At 38.6% G+C, this 21899-nt stretch overlaps 1 protein-coding gene across 3 annotated transcripts in view; it reads right to left on the minus strand.

Moving 5' to 3' along the window:
* Positions 1-21899, minus strand: part of LOC134541155 (catalase) — a 67342-nt gene that overhangs the window by 20782 nt on the left and 24661 nt on the right. The window contains exon 2 of one of the 3 annotated variants that reach the window (XM_063384370.1): positions 3911-3985. The exons of the other annotated variants lie outside the window; for them this stretch is intronic. Coding sequence (XP_063240440.1) covers positions 3911-3985 — 75 coding nt within the window. The remainder of the gene's footprint in view (positions 1-3910; positions 3986-21899) is intronic. 3 annotated transcript variants of the gene reach the window in all.

A 21899-nucleotide genomic window follows, 5' to 3' on the forward strand; every position in this document is an offset into this window, starting at 1 on the left:
ATTGCAGTAGGTACAGAGTAAAAGTCTCTGTTGCCAGATTGATTTTACTTGGCCAGTTTGGCTACCATTGTTGCCAAATTAAACTACCTGGCTTGTTAACATTAAAAATCTTATTTTGTATACCATCTATAATTATGATAAGTTAAGCTATTTGTTGATATTTTTAAGACCATGTATTAGAGTGTATCAACAGTATTCTCACAGTTGTAGTCATTCTGACCAAATATAATAATTCTTTGCCAAACACTTTTATGTCAAAGGAGAAATTATTTGTAGTACTCAAAGTCACTATTAATAACAAGGCATTCAATAACAGTATGTGCTATGTTCAATTGAGCTTAAGTTATTAAAAATAAATGCCATAAATGTTTTGACAAAAACAATTGAAATCAAGATGTATTTCAATTGAAACTCCTTAGAAATAAATAAATAAAATCAGATAATAGTTATTGATAAAATAAAATAGGACCAAAATTTTCATTCTATATTTTACTTTACAAATACAAAGTTCAAATACATTTTAAATAGTTTTTATTGCATTACAACAATGAGTAAAACGTTTTTGCTCTCTGGTGTATATCTGGCAACATAGCGCACCGAAACAAGGATAGGGCTAATGTCAGATATCGTGCATAGAAGAGCCGGTAAATGTCCATTTAAATGCACACTGCACTCTTAAGGATGAGAATCACACACACACACACATACATATACATATACATATATATATATATATATATATATATATACATATACATATATATATATATATATATATATATATATATATATATATATATATATATATATATATATATATAATGCCCCTTCGCAACATTGCAATTTAGAAGTCAAATTTGATGAATGTACTGAGAACATAACAGCATTTAAAACTAGCAGCCATTTTCCGCAACATATTTTATTTTAAAGTTAACCTAACTAACAACCTTGTTTTGTGTTGATCCTCCTTAATAGCTAAACACTTAAACTATTCTGGATAGCTTTACCTAACCTTTAACCAAAAACATTGTGGTGCCCACTAATAAGTTAACTACAAGCAAACCCTTCCCACAAACCAACACATATTCTAAGCCAGCATCAAAGCCCTAGAAGTAAAGACTGCAACAAATATGTCTAAGTTACACAATCGTTTACACAGAATTTAAGAACTTCTTGATTGTAAGGACTTTTCAGAAATTCCAGTTAACTTAAAAAAAAACAGTTTTAAATAAAAGTGTTCATGATTAACTCAATAAACGTTTTATCTTCCTACAAATCACCTATTGTACTATCAACTAGCATCTACTGTGATACCCTAATAACTAACAAAGCGCACGGAAATAACTACCTAACCCCAGAAAAGATTTTGCAAACATATTCAGCACAAGAAACTTTCCGAAAATGATTTAAGCCTTGCATTAAGGCTCATTCTCACATTTCGCGTTGGTTATTTAACTTTCTTATAATTGATATTGTTACGAGGATGCTAGATACGAGGCAGGCCAGTCGGCCAGGCGCAACGACCTGCAGGGATCCAAAGGAGGCCCCTCAATCTCTCTAACAGGCATCACCCGTCCCTCCCCCACCGCTACACGGAAACCTGTTTAGCAGCAGTGCCACACTCTCTCTCACTCTCTCTATATATATATCCCTATGTATCCCTATCTCTCCCTCTGCATCCCTATCTCTCCCTCTGCATCCCTATCTCTCCCTCTGCATCCCTATCTCTCCCTCTGCATCCCTATCTCTCCCTCTGCATCCCTATCACTCCCTCTGCATCCCTATCTCTCCCTCTACATCTCTCTCCCTCTGTATCTCTCTCCCTCTGTATCTCTCTCTCTCCCTCTGTATCTCTCTCTCTCCCTCTGTATCTCTCTCTCTCCCTCTGTATCTCTATCTCTCCCTCTGTATCTCTATCTCTCCCTCTGTATCTCTATCTCTCCCTCTGTATCTCTATCACTCGATCTCGCTATCTCTCTATATATCTCTATATATATCTCTCTCGTTCAAGAAGTTACCAGAGCTCCGTGCGCGTGAAGTGGCGTACCTAGGACGCCATTGTTCTTGTAGCTTCGAGTGTTTAACCGGAGATTCTTATGAATTCGACTCTTCTGAGGGCTAAGAGATCTTTCCTGAACCAAAAAAATCAACAACGCTTACAGATGATACTATTTAAATTTATAGCTGGGACATTCTCTTACGGACATACGTGTATTATGATCCCTTTCGTGACCTTCAACAGATTGAAAATAACGTTTTGTTAATATATAGACACTTCGGAAAAAAATCTTTCTAATTCCGACAAGTTAACACTAGTAAACATATTTTCCTTTGATGTTATTTTTTCGCTGTTTTACCTTTACCGACAGTACTTTATACATACATGATTATATTATTGTTAAATATTAACAGAAATATTCATTAACACTAAAATTTAATTTCATATAATTATTGTCTCCGACGATATTTATTTATTTATTGGAAAACAACTCGACAAAAAAAATTGTTCATTTTATTTGGAAAATAAATTTGGGGCCAGGGGGCCTCCGCTCCTCTGTTGCCCCGAGGCCTCCAGACCTCTAAATCCGGCCCTGGAACCAACAACGAATGCAAGATCTGGGTAATTTTACAGGAAAATCGCGTAATTAATAGAAATTAAAAAAATATATATATATATAGAATAACCAACTCAACACGTGAGCACGAGCCCTGATGTGTTATGTCACTTAGGGAAGAGAAGAAAAGGAATGGTGGCTTGACAAAACAAATGTGAGCGATCCTTCCATAACTCGTCAGAGATTTGAAACATATAACGTCGGTAACGAGCAAATTCACGTGTTCTAACGTTGCCAATACAATTATAATACAAAACTTGGACACACAAATTTAACGTAGAATTCTTTTAAAAAATTAATTTAAAAAATAATAAATAATGCCGAGCGTAATAAATATACGAAAATTGTGTTTTTTTTTTTTTTTAAACTACATTTCCGGACGCGAATCACACGTAGTTTCCGCACCCGCCGCTAGAATTCGCTGCCGGAACAGCAGCTACGTCGACAATTGAATCATTCGATAAAAGCGAAAATAGACTTGAAACATTTTTTTTACCTAAAACCCGACTTTAGACCTTATTTTCGACAAGGTATTTTATTAAAGCACCGCCCAGGTTGTTAAAATTCATTAAACATTTAATATTAAAATTTCACCTTTGGCTTTGTGAACTTTGGTTCGCGACATCCGCCACAGATGGCAGCACCGTGGTGGTTTGCGAAATCACTCGTCATATACCGAGAACTGAGATGTTACACATCAAAAAAAATATAAAGTTGTCAAGACGATAGGGTTAAAAAAGGAGAGGGGGGGGGGGTTGTCAGTAAAGTCTGATTACGGACGATAATTTTTACGTGATAACGTCATAAGAAAACATTGATGAAAAATTGCATACTTTTTAATTTTCAAATATTATTTACAGTTTTTGCAAAATTTAATTTAAATAATTTGTTTAAATATAATCACAAACGATTAGTTATAGAAATAAACTGAAATTAAATCAATGTCAATTAATTGTTAGTTTGAAATGACGAAATTGGACAAATAAATCAATTTTTTTTTTTTTTAATTTCTGTTTTTAAAAAGACCACCTTAACCTGTTTGATATTATAGAAGATTTTCTCGCACGGTGGTTGACCCGTTTCTTGCACGCTCGGCTCAGGCGAAACGTGACAATGAGTCATGCTTTTTCCGTGCGTGCAGCCGGAGTTTATCGATTTATGAGACGTTATCACGTCAAAACAATTCCTCCACCATGAACACACTGAAACAGTGACAGGCAGGAAGTTTCCACCGCGTCTTCTAGCGCCGAACTAAAAAGCACGCCACAACACAGATCACACAAACATTACGTCACCTTCGCGTAGTGGCAGTTCGCACATCCACAGAACTGTAGCATGGAAAATGGAGTAGTTGTGAGCACACTACTACCCTAAAGCACCAAGGAAACACGTGTCACTATTACACATGCTTCTGTCACTTGGGAACACTTTGAAACACAAACATTACTCCCAAACTCGAAAAACACACAGGAACATAATTTCAAACACAAACTGCAAAAAAATTGACAACGTGGGTGAAACAAAGTTTATTTCAATCAGTACAAAGTCACTCAACTTGTTCATAAAACCTCATGAAAACATTATTTTCATCATTGATATTTACGGGACATATAAACTCAGGTAAGAAATTAAGTTATCTTTATTAAGTGTTTTTTTTTTCGTTATTACTACACTCCATAAATGATTTTCAGTTATTTAAAAAAATATATATTTTTGGACGCATTCATCAGTTATTACGTTTAAATTTTAAAATAAATAAACTGCACATCAAATTTGTCTTCTCTTGACACACCACGATACTTTGGTTTAAACCAAACAATATTTAGCTTCTTGAATACTTACCGTCGTATATTATTGGGGGCAAAAATTTGTGGGGGAAAATTGAAACTAAACTGGCATGGAAGTGTATTTTATTCAGTTTTACAATTTCATGCGTTAGTGTTGCTGGTGTGTTCAGTGGCGTAGCCAGGATTTGTGTATGGGCGGGGGGGGGGGGGGGGGGTGTTTAAGAAGCATTGTTCCCCCCCCCCCCCCCCACTCACCACCCTTTTAAAACGGGGGAGTCCGGGGGTCCGCCCCCGAAAAAATTTGGATTTTAAGGTGTACAATAGTGTTATTTTAGCAGCTTTCGGTACTTAACTTTAAATATTGTAATGGTAAAAAAATATTTTTTAATAGAAAAATTGTTTGAGTGATGAAGTAAGAAATTAATTAAAGATATTTTTATCAATCCAAGTGCCTTGTTTACGTCCACTCAAAATCATAAATTATGCTCGAAGCTAGACAATAGATCTAGTACTTTTTTTCTTTCATATAATAATATTACAGTAACTCCAATATGTTTTATTAAGCGTAATTTTTTAAAAAAAACTATGAAATGTATGTGTGTGGTGTGATATTTCAGTTAGAGCATTGCAATTTCATTATAACTCCCTAAATTGTTAAAACCATAACAAATTATAATTTAGTACTTTTTTGACGTGACGTCTAATAAATCGACGAACGCCGCCTGCACGCACGAAATAGTGTCCCGTTACGCTCATTGTACGCTTGCGCCACATCTATACGTTAAACTATCGTCCGTAAACCGACTTTACAGACAACCAATTTTTTTTCAAATCTAGTACTTTTTTCTCGCCTAAGTTGGTAAGAAATATATTTTCCCTTGCGAACACCCTGGGCCTGTACACGCCGATTCGGCGGCGGTCCGGCTGACGCAACGTGGACGCCAGGCGTACACACGACAATCACATTAGCGCGTGTCGTTGGAAGCACACTTCCCTCTCGCCGTCGCTAACCAGAAAAACAAACTGGCGCGTGGCCGCCAAGTGCGTTACCAGTGAAACATCGCCCTTCAGCAATCACACTGAACGACGAGACTCAACAAACAAACAAAAAAAATTGGTTGTCTGTAAAGTCGGTTTACGGACTATAGTTTAACGTGACGTCATAACAAATCATTGATGAAACGATTGCATTCTTTTATGAATAAAATTGAATCATTTTTATTGAATTATCACCATTTTGTATGGATACAAAAAAGGAGTGAAATGAAATCTACAATTTAATTGATAAATTTACTTTTATTTGCACTCATAAATTCAAATATGTTTATTACTTTAACGAACAGATCATTTTAACTATAACTTTTATACATGTTTGCTATTTAACTTATTCCAATCTGTGTTATTCTGTTTAAGGATAGGACGATGATAGGAAAAGTAGGAAACGAATGGGAGTGTTTCAAGTTTAATGTGCCTCGAAAAAGTCAAATCGATGGTTGTTCCAATCGAGTGGAAGAGAGATAGATGCGGCGCAAGCGTACAAGCGTAACGGGACACTTTTTTCTGCGTGCAGCCGGCGTTCATCGATTTATTAGACGTTGTCACGTCAATAAACGTGAGCGAGTGTTTCAGTACTGGCCAGTGATGTGTACATCTAACCTCGGTAACGAGCAATTTCACGTGTTCTGTTCGCACTTATAATATGAAACACGGACACGAAATTTTAAAGTAGAATTCTTTAAAATAATGCCGAGCATGATAATATAATACGCACATTCCGTTTTCAACTGCATTTCTGAACGCGAATCACAAATAGTTTCTGCAACCCACCGCTAGAATTCGCTCCCCGGAGCAGGTACGTCGTCTACTGAATCATTTGATTTGCTGACCGAAATCTTAAAATACATAATGTAACGTCTCCGATAAAAGCGAGAAAGGCTTGAAAAAAATATACTAAACCCCGTCTTTGCACTTCATTTTTTTTACAAGGAATTCTGTTTTAAAAAAAAGTCCTCTTATAAAGTTTACCTTTGGCTTTGTGAACTACGGTTCGCGCCATCCGCCACAGGTAGCAGCACAACTGTTACGCATTTCCGTTTCACACTACTTGCATTTCATTCACGAAAATACTCGTATCAAATGTCGTATATCTGGAGCTAACGTGTTACACAACACACACAGTAAAGTACACAACACCACACTAAACACCATAATGTCTAGGAAATGTGCAGCTGAGAGACAACCTCAGTGTTTCTAGCGGCTGTATTCATCAGGAGTTCACGTCAACAGGACGACTGTGTCCGAGGAGTTTACAAACATACTCCTTTTTTAGTTGTGGTGTGCGATAACGAAGCTGTCTCAGAAGTAAATAATCGTTTAAAACTTGTTTGCAACTTAATTTGATAAAAACTAATTTTCTTTCATTAAAAAAACAACACAATAACTATTTGAAATACCTACACAAATTTTATAGATTGTAACTGATTCTTAAGTTGCTCGGATTTTCGCCTGAAGATGCCGACTGCAATGTATACCGAAACGTCGGTGAAATCTTCGTCTTCGACGCGACTAGGATTCAGAAGGAAAATCAACTTCAGCCTGCGAGCCTTACGACTGAAATGGGCTGAGACAGTGCACATGTGAAATAATGAGTTATTTCTGCTTTATTCATCACGTCTTTAACCATGGATACACGCGATGAACTAAGTGATGCAATTTGTTGCGCGGTATTGCAATACAGCACCCGGTCTCGATGAACCAACCCGTGGTATAGTGTATAGTGACAAGCGTGCCACAAAGAGGTTCTTCTGTGAAATAATAACTACCTATGTTCAGCTGTGAATGAATACAACTGTGACAATACTGTCAAAAGTAACTAATTTACAGTCTTAAAAAAAATCAACAAAAAATTGGTTGTCTGTAAAGTCTGTTTACGGACGATAGTTTACCGTGACGTCATAACAAAACATTGATGAAATTATTGCATACTTTATAACTAAAATTGAATCATTTTTATTTTAATAATAAAAGAATAAACACTTGAAATTATACTAGTAATCATATTTTTAAAATGCAAGAATAATTACCCTTTATTGCCGAAATTGTTGTTGTAATAAGCAATGAAAACCACATTAACTTTTAACTTCACTTTATAAACAGTCGAGTAGAAGAGACATGCGGTGCAAGCGTACAATGAGCGAAACGGGACACAACGTAACAAAATAGGCGTAACGGGAAACAGCGTAACGGAACAGTTTGCGTAACGGGACACTTTTTCGTGCATGCAGCCGGCGTTCATCGATTTATTAGACGTTGTCACGTCAAAATTTTTAAAATATAAATATTAGAATTTTTATAATTGAAGATGGTATACCAAATAGAAATTGTGACGTTAACAAGCTGGGTAATGTCAATTTGGAAACAGTACACTGCTATCTAAGCGTCAGACATATATTACACGTAAAACACGTCACCAATTTGCGCAGTCATGTCTGATGGCTGACTGCATATGTAAGAACGTTTCGTTAGGGACGGGGGGAGGGGGGATGACGAAATCAGTTTGATGGTTCGTAACCATACCGCTGGCTGATGCGTCAGCTCCGAGGTTACGTCAGCGCCAACTGACAGCAGTTCCAGAACACACGAAGGAAGAGGCGGCCCGAAGAGAAATGAAGGTTAACCATAACGAGGCTCGCCTCGTCAGGGGTGTATCTGTATTAGTGAGGTGGGATGATAAGCGCGACGCTCGCTGGTGCTTCCAGCGCGGTGTCTCCTCTGGACTGGCGCGCAGTCTTCTCGTCGTGCACATGAGCGGTGACCGTAACATTACATGGCAGGGAAATGAAGATAAAGGTGTAATGAAAGTCCAGTAAATGCTTTCAAGAATCTGTACCGGTAGTTTTACGCCTAGAAATTGCTCTGAAAACATGCGTTTTAGCCATTTTAACTCTTCTAAAAAAAAACTGTTTAAAAACTTAATCCGAAATCAAAAGTTATTTTCGGCCATCAGCAAATTCTTAAATGATTTTCGTAAGCAGACCCCACTCGGATGTCTTGAGTAGTTTTGAAATCGCGTGTGTTTTTCCTGAAGCTCTGCGCACCGTGTGTGTGCCAGGGTAGGCAGGGGCCTTAAGGGGAGTAGTCTTGGGCAGCGTTGCGCAACTTGAGCGAGAAAATAGACTGGCATTCGTGTACCTCGCAGCAAACGCAAGACGGCAACAATGCAGAACGCAACAAAACGCAGGAAAACCACGCTGTCCCTGGTTTAAAAGAACTGGCCAACTACTCAGTATTTACCCAGAACGCCAGTTTTCGAAGGGCGGGAGAAATTGAGGTGCGAAAAAAAAGGACGAAAAAAAAATTCCAGGGACGGGAAAAATATTTTTTTTTTAACGCTGAATAATACTAGGCCTTAAACCAAATACTTAAAAAAAAAATGGATTTAAAACTCGTTTGACAATATACAGTATACTATAACTCATGTTTTATTACGATAGTTATAACAGCCGTATAAAACTACAATAACCATTTATTAAATTTAAATGATAAAACCACAAACAGCTTATGTCTTTGAAAAAAAACTAACTATTTAATTGCATAATACGCTGTTTTAGAATGATCTTTATGGGGAACTGAAAAAAGATGAAAGGGGGGGGGGGGGGGCTAAAGATTATCTGCCTATAGCGCTAGCTGCCTGGAATTGGAGCTTGGTAGTTTATCAAAAATTCAAGTCTCGTAGACGTCACCAACCTTGCAAACTGAAATTGTACAGGAAATTTTCTCCGTCGAACTTCTATTCATAATTTAAGTTCCTCACGAAAACGTGTGAAATTCTTAACAATTAGTTGTACAAGTAACTTGGCTTCTGGGTTGTAGCTGTGCCCTTGGCAAATAATTCACCCAATTAATTATTCATTGTGAATTGTGACTTCAGACAAATGGCTGTGAAAGCCTGAGGAAAATTATTAGTAATACAACAGTTATTTATTTGCTTTCGCTACGCGATACTCAATAAATGAAACCGAGATGCGAGTTATTTATGTGTATATGTATATATATGTGTGTGCGTCCGTGTCTCTGTCTGTGTGTGCGTCCGTGTCTCTGTCTGTGTGTGCGTCCGTGTCTCTGTCTGTGTGTGCGTCCGTGTCTCTGTCTGTGTGCGCGTCCGTGCCTCTGTCTGTGTGCGCGTCCGTGCCTCTGTCTGTGTGTGTGTCCGTGCCTCTGTCTGTGTGTGTGTCCGTGCCTCTGTTTGTGTGTGTGTCCGTGCCTGTGTCTGTGTGTGTGTCTGTGTGTGTCTGTGTGTGTGTCTGTGTGTGTGTGTGTGTGTGTCTGTGTGTGTGTCTGTGTGTGTGTCTGTGTGTGTGTCTGTGTGTGTGTCTGTGTGTGTGTCTGTGTGTGTGTCTGTGTGTGTGTCTGTGTGTGTGTCTGTGTGTGTGTCTGTGTGTGTGTCTGTGTGTGTGTCTGTGTGTGTCTGTGTGTGTCTGTGTGTGTCCGTGTGTGTGCGCGCACGCGTGCATGTGTGTGTACCTTTAAAAGTTTCCGGAACAGTTCACTTCAAATACCCTGTTGTCAGCCTGAATGTCGAGAGCGGCCTTGGAGCTCTACACTGTACGCACAACGCGTTTAACTAGGCCATTTTGACACAGAATAGTTAGCCAACTGACTGAGGGGAAAGGGTGACCCCCCCCCCCACCTCCCGGCGACATCTACACTAATTAAATTAGAGCCAAGCAAAAGAGCCACCTTTAACCTTAAAATCGCACACTTCGCGCCCCGCCGTCGTTTCTGATGATTCGAACAAAGTGACTGGGGTCGCAATCTTGTATTGATTTCCCACATAGCGAGTTATGGGAACATAAATAGTTCCTGGTATCGCTGTCACACACTCCCGGCCGAGCATATGAAGAAACGGCGGCACTTCAAATATGGAAGGCTGAAACGCAAGCCGAAACGCAAGAAGTTGAAGGTTGGTCTATGTCTGCGTTGCGTTTTTTTCGTCTTGCGTAGTTAATAAACTGGTATTTAAAACACATATTTATGGAACCTTTTTGCGTCTTAAAGGTAAGTGATATCACACTGTACAATTCAGAACTTGACTGAAAAACTTTTTCAAGTGTATTTACATAAGTGAGGTTATGTTCTCGTATGTATAATTTATTTACATTAAAATTATTACAGTATTGCTTTATAAATAATTAAAATTAATACATTAGAATAAACACTCAGCAAATTTATTGATTTAAACTATTAATTTAAAATAATTTCGGTTATTTAATTAATTAAACAATAAATTTTATACACCTGTTCATATTGATATTGAAAACTTTGCCAACCGTATTTATATATCACTCCAGTTCTTTCATCATTTTGTTTCTATTAATTATTTGCATGCGAAATTTAATTTAGTTTTTTTTTTTAATCAAGCCAAGTTAAGTATTAACTTCTAAAGCGCGTACACACACACAGGCACCCATTTCTTTTTCATTGCTATGTTTTTTGACGTGACAACGTCTAATAAATCGATGAACGCCGGCTGCACACACGAAAAAGGATAACACATTGTCCCGTTACGCCCATTGTACGCTTGCGCCGCATATATCTCTCTTCCACTCGATTGGAACCACCATCGATTTGACTTTTTAGAGGCACATTAAACTTGAAACACTCCCATTCGTTTCCTACTTTTCCTACCATCGTCCTATCCTTAACAGAATAACACAGATTGGAAGAAGTTAAATAGCAAACGTGTATAAAAGTTATAGTTAAAATAATCTCTTCGTTAAAGTAATAAACCTATTTGAATTAATGAGTTACAAATAAAAGTAAATTTATCAATTAAATTGTAGATTTCATTTCACTACTTCTTTGTAACCATACATAATAGTGAATTCAATAAATATGAGTCAATTTTATTCATAAAAGTATGCAAACATTTCATCAATGTTTTGTCATGACGCTGTCACGTTAAACTATCGTCCGTAAACCGACTTTAACAACCAATTTTTTTTACAGTGTGGTGCCTGCAGCGAGAGAGGGGTACACCGTCAAAGCGCCGGAGAGACGCAGTCTCGCGCGAGATGGAATGCAGGCCACCAGGAACCTGTTCTCTTACGTAACGCAGTCTCAGCGTCGGCGGCGAAGGGCAACGCATCTCCCTCCCCCCCCCCCCCCCTCCCTTTCCAAGGTTACACGTGGACAGAGGGAATCCTTTTCACAGACGAGAGAGCCAAACGCCCGATCGTGCATCTTCGAGGTTATTTTCTTTTGTTCATTGTAAATAAATATGGCGGTGTTGATAAAATGATACTAATTGTCAATTAGGTTAGTTTCAGGGGCGCAACAAGTAAATATCCAAAAAAAAAAGGGGGGGGGGGGCGCAATATACCTTTTTATCAAGGTGGAAAAAGGTACTATTTAAACATTTTTATAATTAAAAATTGATTGCACAGCACTTTTTTTTGCCCCCGTTTGCCCCCACTTTAAGGTTTCAGAAGGGGGGGGGGGCAAAATACCCTTCCCCCCCCCCTTTTGTTGCACCCCTGGTTAGTTTAGCTACATTATGAATACTTTAAAACATTGTGGACGGTTGATTTGGTTAGGTTAGCTACATTAACGATACGGGAAAAAAAAAGCATGAACTTCGGGGAACTTCGGGTTTTGGCTCTCTCGTCTGTGAAATGAAGGCTTACCCGTGGACAGACGCCACCAACCACACGTGGGTAAATAGATTTACAACATTAATAACTGAAGCGCCCGGCGTTGCACCTTGGCCAAACACCGCGTAAGGAACACCACGACCGACTTTCTAACCTGTAGGACATGCTCTTTTTTTTTATTTTAACGTCCCATTGATTCCAAAATCTCGGTGCATCAAGGCTACGCCATCAGCAAAACCTTTTCAGTCTTCAGCTTCATTATGTGGGAAGGCAGGTGACTGAACGTACGGGTGACTGAACGTACGGGTGACTGAACGTACGGGTGACTGAACGTACGGGTGACTGAACGTACGGGTGACTGAACGTACGGGTGACTGAACGTACGGGTGACTGAACGTACGGGTGACTGAACGTACGGGTGACTGAACGTACGGGTGACTGAACGTACGGGTGACTGAACGTACGGGTGACTGAACGTACGGGTGACTGAACGTACGGGTGACTGAACGTACGGGTGACTGAACGTACGGGTGACTGAACGTACGGGTGACTGAACGTACGGGTGACTGAACGTACGGGTGACTGAACGTACGGGTGACTGAACGTACGGGTGACTGAACGTACGGGTGACTGAACGTACGGGTGACTGAACGTTCGGGTGACTGAACGTTCGGGTGACTGAACGTTCGGGTGAAGGACGTACGGGTGACGAACGTACGGGTGACTGAACGTACGGGTGACTGAACGTACGGGTGACGAACTTACGGGTGACAGAATGACGCGAAGGTTGATTTGAGAGTCCAACATTACACCATGTTTTGGACCCCTCAAATAATTTCATTGAACTAATTGAGGGGAAGGAGGGGGGGTTATCTACACGCTTCAAAAAGTTACTGCAAGTGTAAAACTGCGTGCCACCCCTCTCACCGAGTTCGCGAGGCCCCTGACCTAGATACACGCCCACTTGAGGCGAACCCAGACTTTCCCCCTTCACCCCCAAGGTCAGTGGCCCAGAAGGAAAGCCACGATGACTTTTATTTCAAAATTTCGGCACGACAATGCTAAAGCTAAGTAATTTGAGGGGGACTTTGTTAATTTCGGGTGTATGTGTGTTAGTGAGGATAGATTATATCGCACTTGTCAAAGTAATACAGCCACATGTCAAAAGTAGTAACTTTTCGGAGATCATTTTTAAAGTTTAAACAATGTTATTTAATATTTACCCTTATATAAGATAAAAGTTTCTTAAAGTACATTATATTTGGGTCAACTTTATGCTCACTATGCTTCTACTAAGCGCAAGGCCTTTTGGATTGGAGCGCAGTCTTCTCGTAGTGCATAGGACAAACTGTGACATTTGAACGATTACTATAACATTATTCAGCGGATAGCTGAAGATAGAGGTGTAATGCAAGTACCATATGTATGTACTGAGCGTTCCATTTCTAAAAATTAACTCTGAAAACACGCTCTTAGCCATTTTCACTCTTCCAAAAATACAGCGTAAAAACAAAAATATGTTAACAATAACTTGCTCATCCGTTCTCAGAGTATTCTGAAATCCTTTTCGTGAGCAGATGCCGCTCTGATAATTAAAACAGTTTCCAAATCACGTCGTTTCTTCTGAAGTTCTCTGTTTCAGACAAACGTTTTGGATGATAGATATTTATAAGATATTATAGAGTGCCTAATTGAGGCTTCTGCGAATACTGTTTATTTTATTCGAATCAAATTTGGTTTCGAATATCAAACTATTCACGAATACCGATTATTTTTCGAATAAAATTCTAACATTCGGTGCAACATTTTTCTCACACTTCACAGGAGTCCCCAAGTTCCTTTCAAGTTATAAAACTAACTTCTATAATTAGCCTTTACATAGCTTGGTTTTTGTTTTGCTGATTAATTGCTTACCAGAGAGACTTCAACTTTAGAACAGATACCAAATCCATAGACTAATATTCAACGTGTCTGAAAGTGGAAGGAAAACATGTAAAATATATGCACATGCATTGCTATTTGCATAAAATAAAACTATTATACATATGTTAAAATGCAATACACTGCACATTTTTAGATACATTAATGTACAGTGCATACATAAGAATGGCAAAATTAAGTTTAGGTAACAATTCTTATAAATCAAATTTTTGTAAATTATTTTTAATCTATGTGTTGTTACTATAAACAAAATATATCAGGTCAACTATTTTATATCAAATTATAGAATATATTCAGTAAGTAGGAAATATGCTCTATAACAATTACATTTACTTTTTAATTCTGATAAACTGTTCACTTTTGTTATCGTCTGCGATAAGTTGTAAAGTATAGGGTGTCCATAAAAGAATATACCAGTTTCAATGGTATATTATAACAGTTTAATTTAGAGTATTTACAACAAGTCATACATCAAATTGAAGGTAAACTAACTAGTTTTCCTTGCCCATGTTCAATATGTGCACTTTTAGTTATACGGCACACATCCAACCTAAAGTCCAATCTTTCCCACACTTTTGGTTAACAAGTCCTGGAGTGATGGAAGCAATAACCTCTCCAATTCTGTGTCTCAACTCTGGCAAATCATTAGGTAGCGGCTGAACGTAGATTAGATCTCTTATAAAGCCCCAAAGTAAAAAATTCGAATGACGTTACGTCAGGTGAAGGTGGAGGCAAGCGAAAAAGAGCTCTGTCTTTTCGACCATCGACGTATGTTTCTTTTTCTGATGGGGGATCACAACTAAACATTAAAAACGAAACTCACGTTGAACTGAAATTACATATTCACTCTTCGCCATGCGCTCATCTGAAACTTTTTGAGTTAAGCTGGACTCCCAATCATCCGTTTCATCCGTCCGTCAATCACGTGACCTGCAGCCAATCAGATGGCCCGAAAAATTCCATCCGTTCGTCCGTTAAAACCTTGCCAAGCATTAGCTTTTGACGGACCAACGGATGGTCCACCGCCTTGTTAAGTCGATCGTCTTCAATACGACTTTCCGAAAACAGTGTTCGATTTTTTTTTTAAATTTGCAATATATATATAGGAGGCTGTGTCGTATTGACCGATTATTATTTTCATAATAACGGTAAAGATTGCTTATGATAATGAGCTTTTCGGAAGAAATGCTGATAAATTACGTCCGGGAAAGGGAGCATTTGTATTATATATATATATATATATATATATATATATATATATATATATATATATATATATATATATAGCAAAGACTATCGGGATAAGCAACTGAGGGAAAAAGTCTGGATAGAAATAGCTTCTTTCTGTTTCCTTTGACGCAGTAATAAAAGACACATAATTTTATTTATTGCTGACATGACTAATGTTTTTTTTTAAGACAGCACCCGTTTAATCCACTTGTCAGAGCACGGTTCCCGCCTGTCAACTTATCACATCCACAAAAACAAAAGTTAATTATCCCAAGTAAATTATTTTCACCAAAAGTTTACCTACAATTGAGAAAGTATGTGGCGGAAAGTTTTAGCACTGATATTTTAGAATAGTGACGGACGGACGGATGAAACGGATGATTGGGAGTCCAGCTTTACTCTTTAATTGCGACCTTAAACCAAAACTCTACACAAGTTCGCAGTTACTACTAATATTATGTATAACTGGGACATCATTTTATAGACCTAACTGTATTATAAGAGTGTAACCACGGTCAGAAAGTAGTTTTGCTCTAGACTGGGAAAGTTAAAGACGACAGCAAGGTCGAAATACAATACGTGCAGCCTGTCAGCGAAGCCGAAGGAAGGTCTTCTTAGGTTGGCATAACACAATTGGCGGACGTGACAGCGATTTGCAACGCAAATGGTGCACGCGTATTAACAGTCCAGTTAACAAACAGTCACGTAGAAGCTTCGACCGAGCTATCCAAGCATACTAAGTTTCTTACCCAACTCCTGTTCGAGTAATGCAATCAATATCTCGTACGTGTTTTTATTACTAGTATTATTATAATCACATGAAATAACCCTAAAGGCCCTTGAATACGCATGTTTACAGTTCAGGAGCAAAGTGCCAGGTCTTTTTTATTAAATAAATTGTTTTACAGATGTCTATCACAACAAAGAAATACTGTTTTTTTAAACACCGAACATAGCAACTATTTCTAACATCTTACAGAAACAATGAATTCCCCAAACATTTGCACTGATCATTGTAATGATTGCTTAAGAGATCTGGACACGTTTTAAAAATAAAATAAAAAAATCGAAGAAAGAAGTTTTGAATTCTTATATTTTAGAGCATTTAAGTTACTCTTTTGTGTATATATATATTATTTTTAATTAATAAATTTAAATTAATTTTAAAATGATGCTAATATTCTTATTGTTTCCTTTGTTTTGGTAATTGAAGTATTATTCATGTGTTTATACTTACCATAGCTAATATTTGTGTTGTCCTATGTTCATTGTTACTATACTTTATGTAATATTGGCTAAGTGCTTGCCTATTAAAGGTTATGACTATTGGCAGGCACTCAAATTATAAATAAATTAGTTGAAACAAATGCAAAAACCAAACAAGTAAAATACACCAGATAAATTATTCATTTTTATTACTTACGAAAAGGTGGTTTGAATCACTACACTATCTGCATTAAGATTTAAATATTTCAAAACATTAAATTGGTTTTGAATCCATTCCTGCACAAATAAAATTGTAAAGCAAATTCATATGAGGATACCGAAAATAAAGTTAAAAATATTACGCATCACACTAGCCTAAAAACAGTTGAACCCAGCCAAGATGGCGTTTTAAGTCCTACATATTCCCCTTTAATTCACCGCCTATTACTACTTCCTCTTCAAAACAAAAATAGGCGGATTCTTATTGTGACAGATGGCATCAAATCAAGGAAAGTAAATCCACAACCTAAAGTCTCATTGGAAAAACTACGCTAAACCTGGCTGTTTACTTAAATATCTTTATTTGTTGATGAAATTTACGATTGAATGTGAAAAATAACATATTTAGGTTTGTGACAGTTTGACGTTTATAAACGCGTGTTCACAAGTCACCAGACCAAGACAACGATGAGTGATACTGAAAGTGATAAACGCGTGTTTGTATAGCCACTAGGCCGAAACAATCATGAGCGATACTGCGAAGTGATACTGAACATTACAAACGCGTGTTCGCAAGTGACTAGGCCGAGACAATGATGGGATTTGTCATCCGGCGGAGTGATACTGAACGTACACTCATATCAAAAAATAATAAAAAAAAAAGAATAAGTGAGTGGTCGCCCGCGCGTCATAAGTGAAACTTCACAGATAAGAGGGATAAGAAATTTTTAAGGTACTCTTATTATTTGAAACACGCGTTATCATGAGCTGAAAGTAGACTTTTACTAGTGTTTGTCCGTGTTCTCGATGGAATCTAAGAATTAATTAACAGGTTTATCAAAGTTAAAATGTGATGCATAATCCTATCGAAAATGTTTATGCATATTGTCAGTCCTAATTCTAACACCGGATCAAACCTCACCTGTTGAGTTTTTTTTTTGACGTGACTACGTCTAATAAATCGATGAACGCCGGCTGCAAGCACGAAAAGGGATGACTCATTGATCCGTTACGCACATTGTCGCGTTACGCGCTGTCCCGTTACACTCATTGTACGCTTGCGCCGCATCTATCTCTTTTCCACTCGATTGGAACAACCATCGATTTCACTTTTTCGATGCACATTAAACTTGAAACACTCCCATTCGTTTCCTACTTTTCCGATCATCGTCCTATCCTCAACAGAATAACACAGATTGGAAGAAGTTAAATAGCAAACACGTATAAAAGTTATAGTTAAAATAATCTGTTCGTTAAAATAATAAACATTTTTGAATTCATGAGTGCAAATAAAAGTAAATTTATTCAATTAAATCGTAGATTTCATTTCACTCCTCCTTTGTATTCATACGAAATAAGTGATAATTCAATAAAAAATGATTCAATTTTATTCATAAAAGTATGCAATCATTTCATCAATGTTTTGTTACCACGTTGTCACGTCAAACTATCGTCCGTAAACCGACTTTACAGACAAGCAATTTTTTTTTTTTTCGAGTAACATCTGAGCTCTCCGTTTACGGCATTTGGTATTAGTAATTTCGTGAATGGAACGGAAATGTGTAACCACGGTGCTGCCATCTGTGGCGGATGGCGCGAAACCGAAAGTTCACAAAGCCAAAGGGAAAACCTTATACCAGGCCTACTAACCGTTTTATGAATTTTTAACAAGATGGGCAGTATTTTAATTAAAAAAATTCCTTGTTGAAAATAAGGTCCAAAGCTGTTTATTTGCAACATGAAAACACGTGAATCTGTGAGTTAAGACTCGCTCACACACACACACATTATATATATATATATATCGTCTGTCATTTGTTAGAAGGGGCCATCTTACATTTTTGTTGAAAATGAGTTAACTGCAGAAATACATGTTTTCTTTCATCCTTCATGGTCTGTAAGAAGGGGATAACTGTATCTCTAATAGTTTTTAAGATATGACAGGGGCTAACCATAAATAATTAAAATACAGTGATGCATTACAGTGTGCTCATTTTGTTTTTCTGCTCTCCTGAAAAGTTTATGTTTTGTAGGTTAGCCCCTTCTTACAAATGACAGACGATATATAAACGCACTATTCAGCAATATTCGTTACGTACTTTTCCAAACATTAAATACGTTACCTAGTGTCGTTACCCTGTGATTCTGATATTATTTCTACCAGTTGTAAAAAAAAGTTTCACTTGAAAAAATCTTGGGAGGAAAAATACACAAAGTGGCGTTTTTTTTTACGTCACACTGCAGCCTTTCGTAAACAAAATAATAATAATAATAATAAAACTCGCTCAAAAATACTTGACACGCCAGCATTGCATCAAAAAGCACAACGTGCATGACACAGCAAGTTAATGGTTTAGCGACATAGGACGATCCTTTGTCTCGCCGTTTATTTAGAATTCACTGGCCTAGCATACATTACCCTGACTATCCGCTGATTTTTTTTTTTCAAGAATGTATAATTCCCTGGCAAGTCCACGTGTTTCCCTGGTTTCAATAAAAATGGAACAGAAAATATTAATATGAAACTACAGATAATGTAAATTATGTAAATAAACATGAAAATAACAGTATCGCTACACATAATATGTGTATATAATGCAAGTGATTTTATAGCACAACGTACAAACTGTAGGGAAAAAGGGGGTTGTCTGTAAAGTCTGTTTACGGACGATAATTTTACGTGATAACGTCATAAGAAAACATTGACGAAAAATTGCATACATTTAATTTTCAAATATTGTTTACAGTTTTTGCAAATTTAATTTAAATAATTTGTTTAAAAATAATCACGAACGATTAGTTAAAAAGCCTACCTTAACCTGTTTGATATTATAGAAGATTTATTCTCGCACGGTGGTTGGCCGGTTCTTGCACGCTCGGCTCAGGTGGAACATGACAATGAGTCGTGCTTTTTCGTGCGTGCAGCCGGCGTTCATCGATTTATAAGACGTTATCACGTCAAAAAAGGGCGTAAGCAGGCAGGAATGCGTTTTTATTTCCTAACCTAACTAATAGCTAAGTGTATTTGGGAGGGGTCTTGGTAGGGAAGACTAAGTGCGTCTCAGGCCGAAGCCTATACGCTCTAAGCATGCAGGTTATGAACCATGCAGGAGAGGAAGCATGCATCATGTGCTAGGAGGGGATTGGCCAGCCACGGCAACGTTTTAGCCATGACTAACTCCCCTGACTGACTATTCTAGGTTAAAAATAGATAAGTTGGGCCCCGGTAAAACCTGCATAGACACAGGGAAAACCCTGGGCACTGACATGCGGGATGCAAAATTTCATGCATTAATTACAAGCAGGTTGGTTACAGGAAACAGAAGGATGGTTCCGGAAGAAGAGTTGGACAGAGTAGAAAGACTACTATGCAGATGGGCGGGAGGCAGGAATGCGAGTTACACGGGCGTGTGACTGTGGGTCAGTGAAAAAAACAGGTTCGCCGCGACCAAGGCTGCAAGAGGGATAAACAAGAGCTCTGTTTACGTAAACACGTCGCGCGGGGCATGCTTGGAAGTCGCACCGAGGCAGGGCGTGTCTGTATCGGCGAGGGCGGGACGATAAGTGCGACGCTCGCTGGTGCTTCCAGCGCGGTGTCGCCCCTAAGCGCATGGCTCTGAAAACCGGACAACTGTGAGACTTGAGCGGTGACCGTAACATTACACGGCGGGGAAATTAAGACAAAGGAGTAATGAAATTATATTTGAAAGATTTATGCAATGGGACTGCATGACTTGATGTAAGCTTTTGGACATACGCCATTGCTAAGCACTTTTTCTATAAAATAAAACTAAAAAAAATACCCAAAAGACAAAACACAAATTAAGCAAAAAAACTGCTGTTGTCAACAGGATATAAACACCACATGATATTCCATAACAGGAATATGGTCAACAAAAAAAGAAAAAACAAAGAAAAATGGACTAAGAGAACGAAAAAAAAAAATTGAAGTCCCTTGAGTGCTTTCTAGAATCTGTACCGGTTGTTTCACGCCTAAATATAACACGCGTTTCAGCCATTTTAAGTCTTCTGAAAATGCAAATTTAAAAATCTTGATCGGACATCAACAGTACTTTTTCGGCCCTCGGCGAACTCAATTTTAACTGCTTTTCGTAAGCAGAACCGCACTCAGGTGTGTTGAGCAGTTTTTAAATCGCGTTGTTTTTCCCTGAAGTCTGCTGGGTGCGCCAAGGTAGGCGCAGTCACAAGGTCGATTACGGGCTCAAGATTATTCCGACCTTACGGCCGGCATTATCAAGTTCCCCTCCCACATATGCGCACTAATAGGGTAAGGTGGGGGAGTGACATTCCAGACCTTATTATTTAAAACAGAACTGTTAGGGATCGCTCCCTGTTTGATCGGGAGAGTGTTGGCTTCGGCAATGACCAGCGGCTGGGGCCACCAACCCAGCATAGTCGGGGCGACTGAAATGCTGCCCCTTGGAAGGGCAGCCCTTCCGGATTTTTCTGGAAATGGTTTGTTTGTACAGCGACTGGAAGGGCAGCCCATCAAATTTCTGAAAACACGTTTCTTTAAGTGTTTAAAAATTCCTGAAAACTTGCCCCTTGGAAAGGCTGCCCTTCAAGTCGCTTTACAAACTAACCGCTGTCAGAAAAATCCTGAAGAGCTGCCCTTCCAAGATGCAACAATTCAGCTCCCCCGCATAGTCACCGCCTCAGCCCCGTACCTCACTCAGCTGACCAGACAGTTGGCTGTGTCCTGAGCCCTGAGACTATCAGCAACTGCTGGTGCCTACATCACACTGGGACCCTTCAAGACACCCGGTAGAGGTCCTATCCAAACCTCTGCCAGCTGTACAGGCTAGCACCGGAGCTGTGTCGTCGCTCACCACGTCGACTCCGCATCGGGCTAGGGAACCCTTTGAAGCCTGCTCCAAGCGATAGGGTACGGTCTCAGCGGCAGGCGTGTGGTCGACCCTTGTAGACATCTTCCCCCGGAAGCCTAAGATGTCCATCAAGTTCTGTCCCTGCCCGAACACGCCCGAATATTCACCTACGGCCAACCTCGGGATCTGCTTTATTTCTGCGCAGGGAAAAATGAATTCAAAATATCAAAAGTGGTCGGTTAGGTTAGCTACATTAAAACACTAACTAACGGTTAGTTAGGTTAGTATGGCTACGTTAAAATAAACAGAGAAATATAAATATATGTATAAATGAACCCGAGGTTGGCCGAAGGTGAATATTCGGGCGTGTTCGGGCAGGGACAGAACTTGATGGACATCTTA

Source organism: Bacillus rossius, chromosome 18 (assembly GCF_032445375.1).
Source record: "Bacillus rossius redtenbacheri isolate Brsri chromosome 18, Brsri_v3, whole genome shotgun sequence".
Taxonomy (NCBI): domain Eukaryota; kingdom Metazoa; phylum Arthropoda; class Insecta; order Phasmatodea; family Bacillidae; genus Bacillus; species Bacillus rossius.